This window comes from Lissotriton vulgaris, chromosome 1_2 (genome assembly GCF_964263255.1).
Source record: "Lissotriton vulgaris chromosome 1_2, aLisVul1.2, whole genome shotgun sequence".
NCBI classification, from domain to species: Eukaryota; Metazoa; Chordata; class Amphibia; order Caudata; family Salamandridae; genus Lissotriton; species Lissotriton vulgaris.
The window spans coordinates 194676174-194693864 of record NC_141686.1 but is presented as its reverse complement, the minus strand read 5'-3'; the positions used below and the strand labels follow the sequence as shown (position 1 = coordinate 194693864).

General features: G+C 46.6%; 1 protein-coding gene across 1 annotated transcript in view; it reads left to right on the top strand.

Annotated features, from left to right (window-relative positions):
- PNLDC1 (PARN like ribonuclease domain containing exonuclease 1) overlaps positions 1–12026 on the top strand; it is a 338277-nt gene extending 326251 nt beyond the window's left edge. Inside the window, exons 18-19 of the mRNA XM_086953672.1 lie at positions 11172–11270; positions 11835–12026. Of these exons, the coding sequence (XP_086809798.1) occupies positions 11172–11270; positions 11835–11922 (187 nt within the window). The 3' untranslated portion in view covers positions 11923–12026. The remainder of the gene's footprint in view (positions 1–11171; positions 11271–11834) is intronic.
- The last annotated feature ends 5665 nt before the right edge of the window (positions 12027–17691 follow it).

The window sequence follows — 17691 nt, the reverse complement described above, 5'->3', positions numbered from 1 at the left end:
TCAGGTGTGCTCTGTATGTGCCTGGCAACATTGTCAGAGGCATAAATGCCAGCATCTTGATCACCAGGTAGACTTGTCTCTATCTCTTGGGCTTCAAGCCAGAAGTCTAGCAGCATCTAATAACCATGCCCTTTGATGGGGAATGCCTCTTCGGTCCTCAAATCCATCAGATGCTCAAAAAGATCAAGCGAGAACCCGATCGACCCAAAGCAATGGGCGCTCTCCAGTCACCCCATGTGACTTTTTGTTGCTCACACATCAATGGCGGCACTAACACTACCCCCAAGAGGCCTCCACCTTCTACCAGAGGCAGCATCACAAATCACAAGCCTCTCTGGGCTCTTCAAGCGGTGCCTGTAGGTGACACAATTCCAAGGGCATGGGTAAAGGTGGCGTGGCTAAGGGAGCTGCTCCCCGAGGAGTAAATGTCCTCTCCGTTCCCCCTGATCATACAACACCTGTCTGGGGACTTCTGCAGGGGTTCTATTTGCAATGGATAAAAATCACCGAAGACCCATGGGTACTGCCCATTGTAGAGCAGAGTTACTGCCAGGAAATCACTTCCCCCACCACAAAACATTCCCTTCAGGCAAACACTCCCATTCCCCAGTACACCAGTGCCTCCTCCAGGAAGAGTAGATGCACTCCTATTTAAAGTGGCCATAGAACCTGTGCTGCTAAAACACGGCAACAAGTTGTACTCCATGTTTCAGGTATTTTGTAATCCCAAAGAAAGATGGGTCCCTCAGGCCCATATTAGACCTTAGGCCTCTAAGTAAGTTCATCCTGTCCGAGCATTTCGCCGTGGTTATGCTACAGGACGTCATTCCACTGTTAAAATAAGGTGATTTCATGTCCACTCTTGATTTGAAGGGCGGCTATTTCAATGATCCAATGCACCCTGCACATTGCCATTACCTCAGGTTCATGGTAAGTGGAAAGTACTTTCAGTTCAAAGCTCTGCCCTTCAGGGTAACTACCGCCAAGAGAGTTTTTACCATATGCCTTGCAGTGGAAGCTGCTCATCCACGGATGAGCGGCATCCACGTCTTCCCGAATCTTAATTACTGGCTGATATACTGCGCAAGCAAACCGTAGTGTTTGGCTCACATTCAAATCACTTTAGATCTGGGTTTCACCATCAACGTGTCCTACCTAGGATCTATGCCAAACTCAACCTCTGGGAAAGCTTTTTCACAGTTCTGTACGAGTTTAAGCCTTCCAGCTCCTGCTGCCTCATTTTCAGCTAAATTGTCAGCGAACAGTGATATTAGTAATGCACTTCTGTGGCACAATGGCCTCCTGCACCGCCATCCTTCCCCACGCCAGCTCCAGGACTTCCTGGCAGAACAGTAGTCACAAGGGAATGGAAGAGTCTAACAGTAGTCACAAGGGAATGGAAGAGTCTAGGGGAAGATCTAGTGTTGTTTGAGTCAGCAATCATTGCAATCATTGCTCTCTGCAGTTGTAGAACACCAACAACTTGTTGCAGGGCAGTCCTCAAGTTGCCCATCACCACGGACACCTCTGTCAGTGGTATCTACAGGAAAGGGCTGTTCATAGACGTAACTGCCATGCATTATCTGCAAATACAGGCTGCATGCACTCTCCCCAGCTCTCGGTATTAGTGCAAAGCATTTGGCTTTGGGCGATCCACAACACAGTACATATGCTAGCAATGACTTTGCATACCTGATCAGCAGCAAGTTCACATGAGGGACCTCTACCCCTATGTCCTGCTCCTGTTCTTCCGGCGGTGAGGGTTTCGCACCATTGACCCGTTTTCCCCCCCAGAGTTTCATATATTGCAAACTTAACCCGAAGGCATCAGAGCGCTTTACATGAGAACCAGTTGCGTTACAGATGCACAAATGAATTTTTTTGCGAGGCACACAGATTAAGTGATTTGCCTAGAATCACAGGATGTTGTGTCATTGGTGAGACTCAAACTCGGTTCCCCAAATTTGAGGTCGACCAAGCTAGCCGTTAGACCACATCCTCTCTCCATCCTCGGTGAGTCTGGGTTTTCACACCCACGGACCATGGCCAATGCACTATGAATGAACTGATCAGGGATATTTGTCTACGCTTTTCTGCATCTCTCACTCCTTCAGTTTGTGGTTTGGAAGCTTCGGCAAACCTCCCTCAACCTCATCCTAGTAGCCCCTCATGGGCCAGGCAGCATGGTTCATAACCCTCCTAGAGTTGTCTGTAGTCCATCACAAGAAGCTCCTTAGCAGGCCTGACCTTCTCACTCCACACCAGGGGACAGTAAAGCATCCCAATCCCAAGCACCTCAACCTGGCGATCTGGCTTTTGAAGTCCTAGAGTTTGGTTGCCTTATTATTCCTCTTTATTATATGACCATCCTCAGAGGGTTACGTTCCCAGTACCTGAGCAGCAAAGTGAAAGAGGTTTGTACACTACTGCCTACCCAAATACATTGATCCACTAAGGGCCACAGTGCAATACATTATCTGTTACCTGCTTTACTTGCAATGCTCAGACCTGGCTTACACATCCATTTGGTTGTATTTGGCTGCAGTGGCACCATACCTACAGAACAGGGAGCACTCTTCACTATTCAGAGTCTCCGTATGAAAGCCTTTATAGAAGGACTTAAGAGATTATCCCTCCCAGGGTACCTCCAGCCCCATTCTGGAATCTCAATGTAGTCTTCACTAGACTTATGGAACCCCCTTTTGAGCCCTCTCCTGTTTTTTCTTAGAAAGTAGCTTTTCTAGTTGCGATCATGTCCCTCAGGCTTGTGAGCGAGTTCCAACCCCTTTCATTGCAATCATCCTTTTTCAAGGTGCACAATGATAGTATAGTCTTTAGAACTAACCCAAAGTTCCTACCCAAGGTGATCTCTCCTTTCCTTGTTTAGAATGTTCTTCTCACACCTAGACTCTTGCAGACAGAGACCCTCAGTTTCCTGAGTCACTAAATCTATGATCCCAGGAGAACTAACCATATTTTTTAAGCATCCAACATCTCCCTGAACAATACGGACAATGGGCACAGTGAATTGTAGATGAAGAGCAAACAATCTCCACCACCACCATCACAAGATTGGGTTTCTGGTTGGCAGAGGTAATTATTCTGTCCAAGTAGGAAACACATTCCTAGTCAGGGTAAGTCACAACACACCTTAAATTATCCTGTGCTCACCCTCTGATAGCTTGACACAGAGCAGTTTGGCTTAACTCGAGAGGCCATGTGTAAAGTATTTGTGCAACACTTCATATAATAACACAGTGAAATCACCACAAAAATACTCCACACCTGGTTAGAAAAATATATTATGATTTTACAAAATTCAACAAGACCAAAACAATAAAAAATCCAATGTGTATAAGTCGAGATATGAATTTTTAAGGATTAAATGCAAAAAAGCACTGAGAAGCTGTGGGGTAGGGCATTTGTGCCAGCACGGTGATTCCACACACAAATATGTGGGAAATATGTTTTTTTCAGCTACATTTGAGGTTTTCAGGCATTCTGGGTAAGAAAACAGGGGATTCACGCAAGCAATACCGCATTGGACTCCCCCGGGTGTCTAGTTTTCAGAAATGTTTGGGTTTGGTAGTTTCCCAAGATGGCCGCCGAGCCCGGGGCCAACACCCCAGGTGCCCCCCCTCGCCCCCCCCCAAAGCTAGATAGTTTTGTTACAGGTAATTTTTAAGTCTCTCCCCAGTACAATTTGGGCCATTTCCTAATGCAGCCACTATGCCTACCCACACAAGTGAGGTACCATTTTTATCGGGAGACCTGGGGGAACGCTGGGTGGGAGGAAATTTGTGGATTCACGCAGATTCCAGAACTTTCCCACACAGAAATGAGAGAAAAGTGATTTTTTTTCACGTAGATTTCAGTTTTGTTGGGGATTCTGGGTAGAAGAATGTTGGGGCACCCACGCAAGCCATACCTTGCTGAACTCCCCTAGGTGTCTAGGTTTCAGAAATATGTGGGTTTGGTAGGTTTACCTAGATGGCCGCCAAGGCCAAAAACCAGGTTGGTTTGTGATAGGTAATTTTGATGTTGCCTCAATAGATTTTGGGTCCTTGCCTGTCACGGGTCTTTGACCCACCCAAGCGAGTAAGGTACCATTTTTATCGGGAGACCTGGGGGAATGCTGCGTGGGAAGACATTTGAGGAGCCACACAGATTCTAGAAATTTCCCCCACAAATTTGAGAAAAAAGATATTTTCAGCTAAACTTGAGGTTTGCAGGGGGTTCTGGGTAAGAGAATGTTGGGGGACCCACGCAAGCCATACCTCGCTGGACTCCCCAGGGTGTCTAGTTTTCAGGAATGTCTGGGTTGGTAGGTTTCCCTAGATAGCTGCCGAGCCCTGGGCCAAAAACCCATGGGAACCCTTTGCAAAACTAGGTTGGTATGTGATAGGTCATTTTGACGTCGCCTCAATAGGTTTTGGGCCCTTCCCTGCTGCGGGTACTTGGCCCACCCACACAAGTGAGGTACTATTTCTATTGGGATACTTGGAGAAATGCTGATGGGTAGGAAATGTGTTGTTTCTTTCTGAAGCGTGAACATTTTGGCACGATAATGCAAGGAAAATGTGACAAGTCGCATTTTGAGGTTTGCAGGACATTGTGGGTAAGATAAATTGTTGGGATCCACAAGAGACCTCACCATGCACTCCCATGGGTGTTTAGTTTACTACAATATGTACAGTTGTTAGGTTTTTCTTAGATGGAATGTACACCTTGGCAGAGAGACAAAAAAGACAAATATTTCTACACAACCTCCTACTCCTCAAGCACACATACATACCGGTTGTTTTGGAATGAGGGTGAGTGATAGTTCAGTATATACAGTTGTATTAACAATAGAATTCACAAAAATGAAATGAACTGAACCATTGATTCGCAGCTCGTGAGCTGTAAAGCCACGTCAAGGCACCAACCTCTTTACAAACGATTCATACACCTTTCATACGTGTGACACATACAAAGCCATTCACACTGCCAGCCGCGGGCCCATACATTTCAACTCTAACACCAGCAGACAGCGCCATTCAAGGGTCCATCACTTTCACATTCCCACATTCCTGACACAGCAACCACACCAGCTCACGGATTGCGTGGAGTGGCGTTTGGCTTGCAGTGTGTGTAGTGACCAGCAGCAAGTCACTACTCACACACCGCCAGCCAAGCGCCAGTCCATGCACACCGGCAGCTGAGCACCAGTCGGCGCACACCGCCAGCCAAGCGCCAGTCGGCGCACACCACCAGCCAAGCGCCAGTCTGCGCACACCGCCAGCCAAGCGCCAGTCGGCGCACACCACCAGCCAAGTGCCAGTCGGCGCACACCGCCAGCCAAGCGCCAGTCGGCGCACACCACCAGCCAAGCGCCAGTCGGCGCACACCGCCAGCCAAGCGCCAGTCGGCGCACACCGCCAGCCAAGCGCCAGTCGGCGCACACCGCCAGCCAAGCGCCAGTCGGCGCACACCACCAGCCAAGCGCCAGTCGGCGCACACCGCCAGCCAAGCGCCAGTCGGCGCACACCGCCAGCCAAGCGCCTGTCCACACACACCGCCAGCCAAGCGCCAGTCCACGCACACCGCCAGCCAGGCGCCAGTCCACGCACACCGCCAGCCAGGCGCCAGTCCACGCACACCGCCAGCCAAGCACCAGTCCATTCACACTGCCAGCTAAGCGCCAGTCCACACACACCACCAGCCAAGACCCAGTCCATGCACAAAGCCAGCCAAGCGCCAGTCCACGCACACCGCCATCCAAGCGCCAGCCACGCACAAAGCCAGCCAAGCGCTAGTCCACACACACGGCCAGCCAAGCGCCTGTCCACGCAAACCGCCAGCCAAGCGCCTGTCCACGCAAACCGTCAGCCAAGCGCTAGTCCACGCACACCGCCATCTAAGCGAAGCGCCAGTCCACGCACCCCACCAGCCAAGTGCCAGTCCACGCACCCCACCAGCCAAGTGCCAGTCCACGCACCCCACCAGCCAAGCGCCAGTCCACGCACACCGCCATCCAAGATCTAGCCTAGTGCCAGTCCACGCACCCCACCAGCCAAGTGCCAGTCCACGCACCCCACCAGCCAAGCGCCAGTCCACGCACACCGCCATCCAAGATCCAGCCAAGCGCCAGTCCACGCACACCACCAGCCAAGTGCCAATCCACGCACCCCACCCGCCAAGTGCCAGTTCACGCACCCCACCAGCCAAGCGCCAGTCCACGCACACCGTCATCCAAGATCCAGCCAAGCGCCAGTCCACGCACCCCACCCGCCAAGTGCCAATCCACGCACCCCACCCGCCAAGTGCCAATTCACGCACCCCACCAGCCAAGCGCCAGTCCACGCACACCACCAGCCAAGCGCCAGCCTACACACTCCGCCATCACATTTAGGATTTTTTTTATGCAAAAAAGAAACCACAAGCAAATAGATACAAATCTACTAACACAAAATCTGAAACTAAATACATTGCACAAACTTGAAACTGAACAAAAAATATAAAAAAATAGAGAACAGGCACTTTACCATTCATGGATGCTCCCAAAAATTATTTTGCGTGTGGTACATTCTGAAACAAGCAGGCGCACACAGCGCAGGGTTAGAAGGACACTCGGAGCTGTACACATGAGTCTCCTTCCGCGTGTCTCTTCGCCAACAGACTCTACATCTCCTACTGGGAAAGTCTTTTGTGGGTGTGGGAGGAATGTGGAATCTTTCAGGAAAGTGGCGATCTTTCAATCTAGCCACATCCTCCACCACTCCAACTTTAGGACCACTTGCCTGTTCCACTACAACAAGGCTGCCTATTACAGACTCCTGAATTTTAGCAAAAGTCATCTTTGACTCAAGACAACAATCCTTGAACCACAACAAAAGCATTAAAGGTTGCCAAGTGGAAAAGATGGAATGCCAACTTCTTATACCAAATGTAAGCCTTACGAAGAGCAGTGTAAGGTTCCAACCTCTGATCTACTCTATCAACACCACCCATGTGCCCATTATAGTCTAAAATGCACACAGGTTTGCGCACTTCAGCAATCTGGCCCCAAACAGTCACAGGTGAAGTGCTTTCATCATGGATGGTAGTCAGCATGTAGACATCTCTCCTCTCTGAAAACTTCACAGCTAGAATTTCCTCGCAACGCACTGCACTGTCCCCGCACAAGCTTTTGAGAAACAAGTTCTTTTGGTAAACCTTTACGGTTAGAGCGGATTGTGCCACAAGCAACAGTGTCCACTTTGGCCAATTTCCTGAACAACCACACACCAGTGTAGAAGTAATCTACATATAAATGGTGAACTTTGTTAAAAAGTCCTCTATCAATTTCCCACACAATTTTCTCAGTCACTCCAAAAGTGGACGGACAACCAGGGGGGTTAATCCGGGATTCCCTACCAGTGTACACCCTGAAATTAGAGATATATCCAGTCCTACTGTCACACAGCATATATATCTTAATTCCATAGCGTGCCATCTTACTAGGAATGTATTGCCTAAAAACAAGCGGCCCTTGCACAAGGCCAAAGACTCAACCACTGCTATTTCTTTCCCTGGAGCATAGATCTCAGGAAATCGATCTACAAAGTGATCAATGACAGGCCAAATCTTAAAAAGACTGTCACAATCAGGGAGATCTTGTGGCAACGCTAAACCATTATCAACAAAATGCACCATCTGAAGCAGAAGCAAATAACTATCACGACTCATGACTGCCGGAAATATAGCCATTGCCATCAAAGGACTAGTAAACCAATATGAAGACATTGATGGCTTCCTTATCAAGCCCTTCAAAAAAGTTAAAGCCAAGAACTTCTTCGTCTCTTCCAGATTTGTGGGAGTCCGCCGGATAGCTCTAGAGTGGGGCCTAAGGTGGGCACTGTTGTCGCTCAAAAACTGATCGGCATACAAATTAGTCTGCTCAAAAATCTCTGCCAAAAATACATCGTCCATAAACAACTGAAAAAAAATTATCGGCACTCTACACCCTAGAACACCAGAAAAGTCTGGCAATGCTGACTCCATCATGCCTGCGGCAACCCAGAGATCAGCACTTCCAACAGGAAGCCTTGCAGCCCCAGGCTGCAGCCCAGATGCCTCTTGCTGCACAATCACCACATCAAAGTCCTCCTCTAAATCAGGCACTTCATCCACACTAAGAGTTGCTTCATCCACACTGAGTAGCTTTATCATCCAATGATTCCATGTGGAGAGAAAACGCACTGCCTGAATCTTCCACTCCCTCCTCTGCCTCAGATGCAGAATCGGTCTCTGAACCATGGTCAGAGAAAGACTCAAAAATCATACACACAACCTGCTGAGCAGTAATCCTGCGGCTAGTGATTATCCTTACTAAGAAAGACTGCACAAACAAGTCAACAACAACCAAAACTGTGCAAAATAAGTAAAAATAAATGTGTGCCTTTACCACAAAGATCTATATACTCAAAAACTATACGATTCACTTGCAAGAGACGGCGACACTCACCAGCACCTACTCTGCAGAGACACAGCAAAAACCAACAATATCCCACTAGAAATCAAAAAACAAAACCAATTACTCAAAAGACAACAAAATACACATCAAGCACAAATGCCAAAACACTCAAAAAAACAGAAGCCAAACATACTGCTATTATTACACCATTTGCAAAAAAACACATTCAAGCAGAGAAATGAAACTCATTTAAATAGTACAAAAAAAAGTCTCTTACCAAACACATGCAACTACACAAACAGCATAACCACAACCTGGAGCAGTCTAAATAGCAAAAGCCTTGAACTACAACAAAAATGGAGAAATAAACCATTACAATAGCAATCCACAAGAAATTAAACAATTAACATTATAACGTGCTATGCCACTACCCAAATGGTCAATCGGTCTTCAAATAGTCTGAGAAAAATGTGGGGCGATCTTGACAAGGGTTTGGGTGAGGTTGTCTTCCAGGCCGATCTGTCTCCCAGGTGGGGCAGAAAACAGCAGACGGAAATGTGCCCTCCTTGCAAAAGAAATAAATCCCTGGTGCCTAGTAGGGTTTTCTGCCTCCCCTCTCGCGCCTAGGGTAGTAAGGGCAAAAAAAGGCAGAAAAAACATGAACCAAATTTTACCTCCTTGGAAGCAACCATGTCGCTTCCACTACACACAAAACAAAATCTCTGGTGCCTAGTGGATTATCTGCCAACCCCCGGAGGGAGAAAGGCCAAAATAACTGGCTGATGTGCCACCAGGGGGGTTGAATACACTTATAAAAAATCTGCCCTCTGGAAGCGAACCTTGCCCAAGGGGTTGCTTCTATTTTAATTTTAAAGAAGTCCCTGGTTTTTAGTGGTGTTTTCTGAAAGTTACATTTTAAAGAACTCCCTGGTGAAAGGCCAAATAAACTGGTCGATCTGCCCCTGGGGTAGGGGGGGTGGGGCAGAATACACATAAAAAAAAATATGCCCCCTGGAAGCGACCCTTGCCCAAGGGGTCGCTTACATTTTTTTTTTTTAAATCCCTGACTAGTAGGCTTTTCTGTCCCCCTGGGGCCAGAAACGGCACAAAATGCAGGCGATCTGTCACCAGGTTGGGACAGAATAGTCTTAAAATTATTTTGCCCCATAAGGAAGCGACCCTTGCCCAATATATTTCTTTAAATAAAACAATAATCTCTGGTGTCTAGTGGGGGCATTCCTGCTACACGATTGCGGCACTGTAGACGTTCGTGCAGCAGGAATGCCCTGCATTGAGACATCAGGGGAGAGGAAAAACTCTTTCCTCTCCCCGATGCCTCACTACAACCCAAATTCTCCCGCCTGCCCCACCGGAGCAAGGAAACGTACCTTCCTCCTCCTGGACGCCTGAAAACAAATGGCTTCCAGCGCGCCCAGGGCTTCCTGATGACATCATGGGATTGCCTGGGTGGGGGCCGGGGGTGGCCGCGGAAACGCTTCTGCTGCCATCCCCCTTTGTGGGAGCTTGATGGGCTGCCCAGGGGGGGGGGGGGGGGGGGGGGGGAGCGCTAGCGCTTCCCCCGTGGGTAGGTGCCATGATGGAGCGGTTCCGTCATGAGTACACACCACTGTTGCATATGAAGGAAACGCTCCGCCATGAGCATGGAAAGGGTTAAACAAAAATTTCCTTTTTACGATTTAAATGATTTCTTTAGTTTGAGGAATGGAGGCTTATAAACTGATTAACATCTCTTAACAAGTATTTTTCAATGCAATAGGTCTCACATTTACTCGAGTTTAATCTATCAGCATTGTTAATGACAATGCATTTTATTTTTGTTTTAAAAAACAAAACATTTACAACGCCAATAGCTCTAACTTGAGTAAATGCGAGACCTATCATGGACAACGGTAGGAAGGGAGGTAGGGATGCACGGTCTGGGGGGGATTCACTAACACAAGGGGATGGAGGGGGTAAGGAAGGCACAACAACGGGAGGGGGGTAAAGAAGGCACGGACAATTGTTGTAAAGAAGGCACCAAAGCATGCCGTGACTGCAGTAAGAGGAACTGGATAAAGACAATAGTGCTTAAAGGCTAAGTAACAGGTACCGTGTAACAACCGAAGTAAAAGGGCCAGTCCCCATTGGAGGTGACAAATGAAGTTGAGGCGGTACTAATGAGGGTCTAACAATCCTATTTACGAATCATAAGCCAGCATTTAGGATCGCGAAATGACACGAGGCAATGACAAATATGGGTGGAATGGTCGGGGCTTATATTCCCAACTCTACTACTACTGGTCTCGCAGCGCATGCGCACTGGCTCTAGGCTCGACCGAATAAGCATCCACAGTTGTCCACATAGTTATTGTATTTGTGTCAAACACAAGTGGCTACATGGATGATCTCTTAAGGCCACATGCCATCTAGAGCCCACTTCTGAGAGCATCTGCTTCATCAGACAAAGGCAGACAGCTAGGTGAATGTTGAGCGGTGGTGGAGGTTCAATGCAGCTGATAAGCATGTACTATCTCTGCTGCTATGGGAAGGACGCTGCTCCATAATGTGTATAAAGTTTCTTAAAGGAGTAGATTTATGTGTGTGTGATACAGACACACACACGTGTAGCAATATATTGTGATGTGACACAAATTTCTGGTATGAATGTTTTGTTTTTGAATTCTGATTACAGTGCATTTTTCTGAGTATGCCATTTTTTTACCTCTGTACTCAGGATTCGAGCAATTCGTCGGACGTATAAGGGCCATGCCCACCTGCATATTTGTGAATACAGCTATTGGAAACATTCTTCACTGGTCAACGGTATCCTCCAGTAAGTACTAGAGTGTGTAGCTTAGCTGCCTGTTTTACAGTATTGCGGTGAGTGGGGGTAAACATTATTTGTTGCCTCACATAGACCACTTTATCCCAGGATCTCTCAGGAGATGTTTTCGCATAGGCCTTGTCAAAGGTTCAGTTTGGAGCCCCAGGATTTAAAATCAATTAGCTTGTATAGCCAGTTCTCATACCATGGTGGGTTCTTCCTGAATGAGGGTGATATTGAATATCCATAGATCCTTAACCTACCTCTGTCCACTAGAAATAAGACTTAAAGGGACTTAAAAGCACATGGGGAAGGAAGTCTTAAAAAACAGGGAATAGACACTGAACTCACAATCCTCTCTAGAGGTCACCCTGTTCCTGTTTTAATCTTGCCTAACTAGACCGTTCCAGGGCCTCAGACATGGGGATTGAACCAAATACTCACTATACCTGAGATAATTTAACGATACCACTTAAATTAAAGGATTATATAGAGAGGTGTTATGTATGCTTGTTCTGCTGTTGCCTTCACTGATCACTTGTTCTGTTAACACATGTTTCTTTCTCCATCTAGAGTTTGTGGGGTAGTGCTGGCTTGGTCTGCTGTCACATTCACCCTATGGTCATCTCCATTCTGGATCTTAGAGAAGCTACGCCATTGATTGCATACCTCCCCCCAGCTTCTTACACTGTTTACCTAAACATCTTGTCTGCGTAATGTATTTTGATAAAGATATACCCCTTGCCAAAGAAGTTAGTGGCCTTTGTGGTATATTTCTCAAGAGAAACAACTAGACCTTGATTAGGAAAATATATATTTAAAGAGCGGAGGAAGAAGACCGTAGGAAATATTTGGCACTCAGGAGAAAAATGAGGAACAGGGTGAATACTTTGGGACATCATTGGAAAAGTAAGAGACTGGCAGTGATACCAAGAGGAATGATAGAGGAGGGTACACTAAGTGTCATTAGACTTATCTCCCTCAGTTGCCAGGGCTTTGTGAGCCTAATGGGTTACTACCAGTTTACGATGATTTCAGCACAATCTCCCTATATTTAATATTTTATGTTTAATTAATTGAATAATATCTTTGATTCTGGGTCTTGAACTTCTTCCCCAGGGAAGTGCCTATTCAATCAGTTATTTATGGATTCAAAAGAATAACAAAAGCGCATGCCACCAAATGCAAGCAATAGAAACAAAACTCAAGAAGGAAAGAAACAATGAGTGCATTGATATCTGCTAAGAGGCTATATCACCAGACACGTAACAACAAAATATGTTTAGATCAAATCCAGCAGAAGCAGCCAACCTCAAGTATATCGGAGTCTTTTCGTTTTTTAAAAAAGATTCAATATAAACAGAACAACCAGGAGAGACTAAAAAAGACAAAAGCACAGAGACAAAAACAAACAAAATGCATATTGACAAAAGAAGGCAATAGGGTGTGCCAAAAGTGACAAATGTTTACACCTACTGTTGTGACCACAAAGTGGATGTCTTTAAACTTGTGTGAAATAAGACTCAAATTTATTTTGCAAGTTTTCCTGAACCGCACAATTAAGAGTTTCTAAATAAAAACATTGTTCACCACACAAGTCACAGTATAATGCTACTCCAGCATTTAATAGTGCAAGATTTTTTTTTTTAAATCCTACATTAAAACTGACAAAAACAAACATGACTGTGATTCAAAACCTTAATTGAGAATAATAAGATGAATTAAAGATACTGATAAAAGAGGAGTCTCTATGATGAATACACCAAAAGCGCTAACAGCTTATTAATGACAATGTATATTTAAGTGATAGCATTTCAGTAGTACAGTACTCAGAGACTTTGGAATGTATCTTTGAATAGACAATAGTTCATGGATGGATTTCGGAAACCACCATATCATTTGTTACACACCCTTCTGATGGATCCTTCGAACTGCAGATTCCTCACCTGTAGAAAACTCCCAGATGTCGGACTGGATCCAGAAACTTTAAAGCTCTCCAGTCAGCAATAAGGGTGCTGGCTTTGTATTGATGCCGGAAGTGGCGTAGGATGATGTGACCGAGTCAATCAATCAAGGACTTGTAAAGCGCTGCATATCAACAAGGAGGGTCTCAAGGCGCTGGAGTTGCTAACTAACTGCTTCATGGTGATCTGTTAATCCGAACAGCCAGGTCTCGATCCTTTCCTGAATTGCAGGAGCGATGAGATGCTCCTATGGTGCAGCAAAGGTCTTTCCCAGCTTTGGCCGCAAGATGTGAGAAGGAGCATCCTCTGCTATTGCTTCAGCGGATCCATGGGTGTCTGCAAGGAAGAGGGAGGCGGATCATAGGTGTCTGGTCGTTTGATGGAAGGTCAGGCGGTTGTTGATGTTAGCTGGTCATTCATTGTACATGCGACGGTCAACGTCTTGAACTGGCATCTCTTCTGGATTGGCAGCCAGTGTAGCTTCTTAAGGTGGGGAGTGAAGAGTTCATCTGGAGAGGTCAAGGTTGAGTCTGGCTGCTGAGTTTTATATTTCCTGTAGTCTCATCAGGAGGCGATCCCTATGTAGAGTGTTCACCTTGTCCAGCCAAGCCATGTAGTGCCTCCCCCTGAACAAGTGTCAGATCTTTTTTTTTTTTGCACTTTCGTCATGAAGCTGGAGCTCACGCTCTCCTAAGTACTATTTCGCCTAGGTGTTCTGGCTTCAAGCTCCTTAAGAATTATGAGGGACAGATGTCCATTACTGCCCCCCCCCCCCATTTAATCTGTCTTTGTGTTTAAGATTTACCATGTCTATCGGTCCTGCGACTCATGTCTCAGCATGAGCCCGAAGGAAATCAAGGAGTGGAAGGCCAAATTATTCATGGCCCGGCCTCACGATTGTCATTTAAGGTCGCCCTACAGGTAATCATCCTTCCTTTCATCAGGCAAAGGAGGAAGCACAAGAAATCCACAAAAGGTAAGTCATGTAGAAGCCCACGGTGGTGGCGGTGGGCGCCATCTTGAGTGAGGCAGGCGGGGAGAGCGCTCTAGTCGCGCCCTACTCCCACCCTCTTATCTCCTTACATTATGTGCAAAGCAGCCAGACGGCGCAGCGGGCTGGCGCAGCGGGCACGCCGGATACGCGCCGAAGCCGCGCCTAAGCCAAGCCCGTCTGCGCCCATCCGCGCCAAGATCGCGCCAGGCGCAGGACACGCCGCCCTCTTTCCTTCTACCATCAGGTATGGCTTCGATGAGCTGCGCGCACTGCAAGATACAGCAGGAGTTTATCCATGTAAAGGTTGTGTCCCTACTGACCTTTTGTGGGGCCCATTCTCATGCCGACATTCTAAGTGGACGTCTTTGGTCACCACCCCTAGAGTACCCAAACCACTGCCCATACCAAAGAATAAGCCCATTACTTTCAAGGGTGGACTTATTAATGCCAGGTCCCTAGCGTGCCACGGTCTGGACATCCATGACCTAATCTTACATCATGGCTTGGATGCCCTTTTTATAACCGAAACCTGGCTCAATGACTCCTCTTACCCAGATCTGGTAATTGCCCTCCCCCCAGATTTTACCATTTTCAGGCAGGACAGACCCACCGGGAGAGGAGGAGGAGTTGCCTTCGTCATTAAAAAATCTTTTACCTGTCATACCTTTGATCTGGGTTATCTTAAGGACAGTGAGGGCTTGGGTTTTCGATCAGAATTAATGCCTCCACCTCCTTCTCAGGAGGACTTATTTACCGCCCTCCAGGTAATGCTACCCCTTTCCTTGACTCTCTTGACGAGGCCCTCGGGTCATCCATGACTCATTATCCCACTTTTGATCTCCTTGGCGACCTGAATCTCTACTTGGAATCCTGTTCGGACCCCCACAACATTAGTTTTCAGCAGTCGCTAAGCATTTTTGGTCTCTCCCAACTTGTTACTTCCCCAACACACCTGGCTGGCCATATGTTAGATGGTATTTGCTCCAATCTGACAACTTTAACTATGTCTCCCCCGATTCCTCAAATCTGGACCGATCATTATTTTATCCCTTTTGTCATAATGGAAAAATCCGCCACGTCCTCTAACGCCAAGCTCCCCCCCCCTTCTTTCTCCACCAATTGGAAGAAAGTGATCGAACGTATCAAGTCAGATCCCCAGCCCCTGGCACCAGCCCTCATATTAGTCGGAGATGTAACGTCTGACTCTCGTAATTTCCATATCTGGATTGACCAAATTGTCTCTGACAACTCGGGTCCAAACGCCCATCATCCAGACCGCCACCAAAGAAAGCCCAATGCTCCTTGGTACACCCAGTCCCTCACGGAAGCCCATCTCCTTTGCAGAATCCAAGAAAGGAAATGGAGAAAAACATATGATGAAGCTTCTAGACTACTTTACATACAGCAGAGGAAATTATATTTCTCTAGCATCAAGGCTGCTAAAAAAGAATACTTCACCAAAGCCATAGAGGATGCCCAACAAAAACAGCAAACCATCTTTTCCATAGTTAAGTCCTTTACCCATCCTAAAGCCCTTGTACCTGAAATTCCCCCATCCCAAACTTTATGCAATCAAATTGCTGACTTTTTTACAGAAAAAATTACCAATATTCAGAAGGATTTCCCCCAACCCACAATCACTACCCATGAAGCTGCCATAAATTCATTCACCTTGGCCAATTTTCCACAAATTTCTCTTCAACAAACTCAGAAGGCAATTCTTGCCTGCAAATCTGGAGCTCCTACAGACTCATGTCCCCCTAGTATTCTTCATCATCTCATTGAAGCTGTAAACCCCACAATTAATGCCATCATTAATGAATCTTTCACCTCAGGCATTGTACCTGATGATTGGAAAAAGGCCATTGTAAAACCCTTAATGAAGAAGCAGAACAAATCCCCCACTGATCTCACTAATATGCGTCCGATCTCGTTATTACCTGCCCTAGGTAAAATTGCTGAGCAATTAGTGTACGGGGAGTTAAAAACTTATATAGAAAACAACCATGTTCTGCACCCACAACAATCAGGCTTCCGCCCTGGCCACTCCACCGAGACTGCCTTGATAGAATTATCAGACTCTATTAAGTTCTTGCAGGATGAGGGGAGACAGGTTGTACTCATCCTGCTTGACCTAACAGCCGCATTTGACACCATCTCGCACGCCATTCTTATCAATAGAATGCGCGAGATTGGTGTGGCAGACACTGTGCTGGCATGGATAGTTTCGTTCTTATCCAACAGATCTCAAATGATTGCATTAGGCCCCTATCAATCCAGCGAAAGATCTATCACATCAGGAGTTCCCCAGGGGTCCATACTCAGTCCTCTTTTTTTAAATATTTACATGGCCCCCCCTCCTTGCAGTGATCGAATCTCATGGAATCCTCGTTACATCGTACGCTGACGACACTCAGTTGGTCGTCACTATTGATAGGAAATGTTCTGATGCTGGACTTAGATTCCAGAATTGCCTCTCAGAGGTCTTTTTATGGCTGAACAAAAATCATCTCAGATGCAACAGTGCAAAGACTGAAATAATACCTCTAGGAAAAGATGTATCCTTCTGCCCAAAAGATTGGTGGCCTAAAAATTCAGAAGCCCCTCCGAGCGCTGTCTCCTCGGCACGCAACCTTGGCATCCAATTTGATACTTCCCTTTCTTTTGATGATCATGTTCGTATCACTGCCGGATGCTGTTTTAGTCTTATTAGATCATTGAAGAAATTCTTCGACTTCCTCCCCATTACAGCCAGAAAATCAGTCGTGGTCGCTTTAATTCTCTCCCGACTGGATTATTGTAATGGATTGATGGCAGGAGTGAAGAAGTCCACCCTTAGAAAACTTCAAAGCATCCAACACGCCGCTGCTAGACTTGTGCTCAGACTCCCCAGAAGGTCCTCTGCCTCAGCAGCCCTCAACGTCCTTCATTGGCTACCACTCCACAAAAGAATCTTGTTCAAACTTTTACTGACTGTATTCAAAGCTACTAGGAAAACAGGTCCCCTCTACTTTTCTAAGCGTTTCACTTACTACAATCCCTCACGCTGTTTAAGATCCTCAGGAACCAATCTTGTTACAATTCCAAGATTCAAGTTAAAAACCAAGGGGGGAAAAACCTTTTCCTTCTTAGCTGCTAGAGCCTGGAACAGCCTCCCTGTTAACCTCAGGCTAGTTGAAACTGAACCCCATTTCAGGAAACTTCTTAAAACCTGGGTGTTCCAGCAATCTGATACCTCAGTCCTAGCAACTATATGATCTATCTTACTTCCCCGTTTCCATCTTCTGCATGCTCAGCGCCAAGATGCTCCTCCCGGAGCGATAGCCGCGCTTTACAAATTTCCATAAATATCAAATATCAAATATCACCACCTCCCACAGTATCTTCATCCTTGGAACTGGATTTGATCATCATTGAGCTGGTCTGAGATCCTCCTCTAACTGGGCCCATACGTCAACAGGACCAGGCCCTG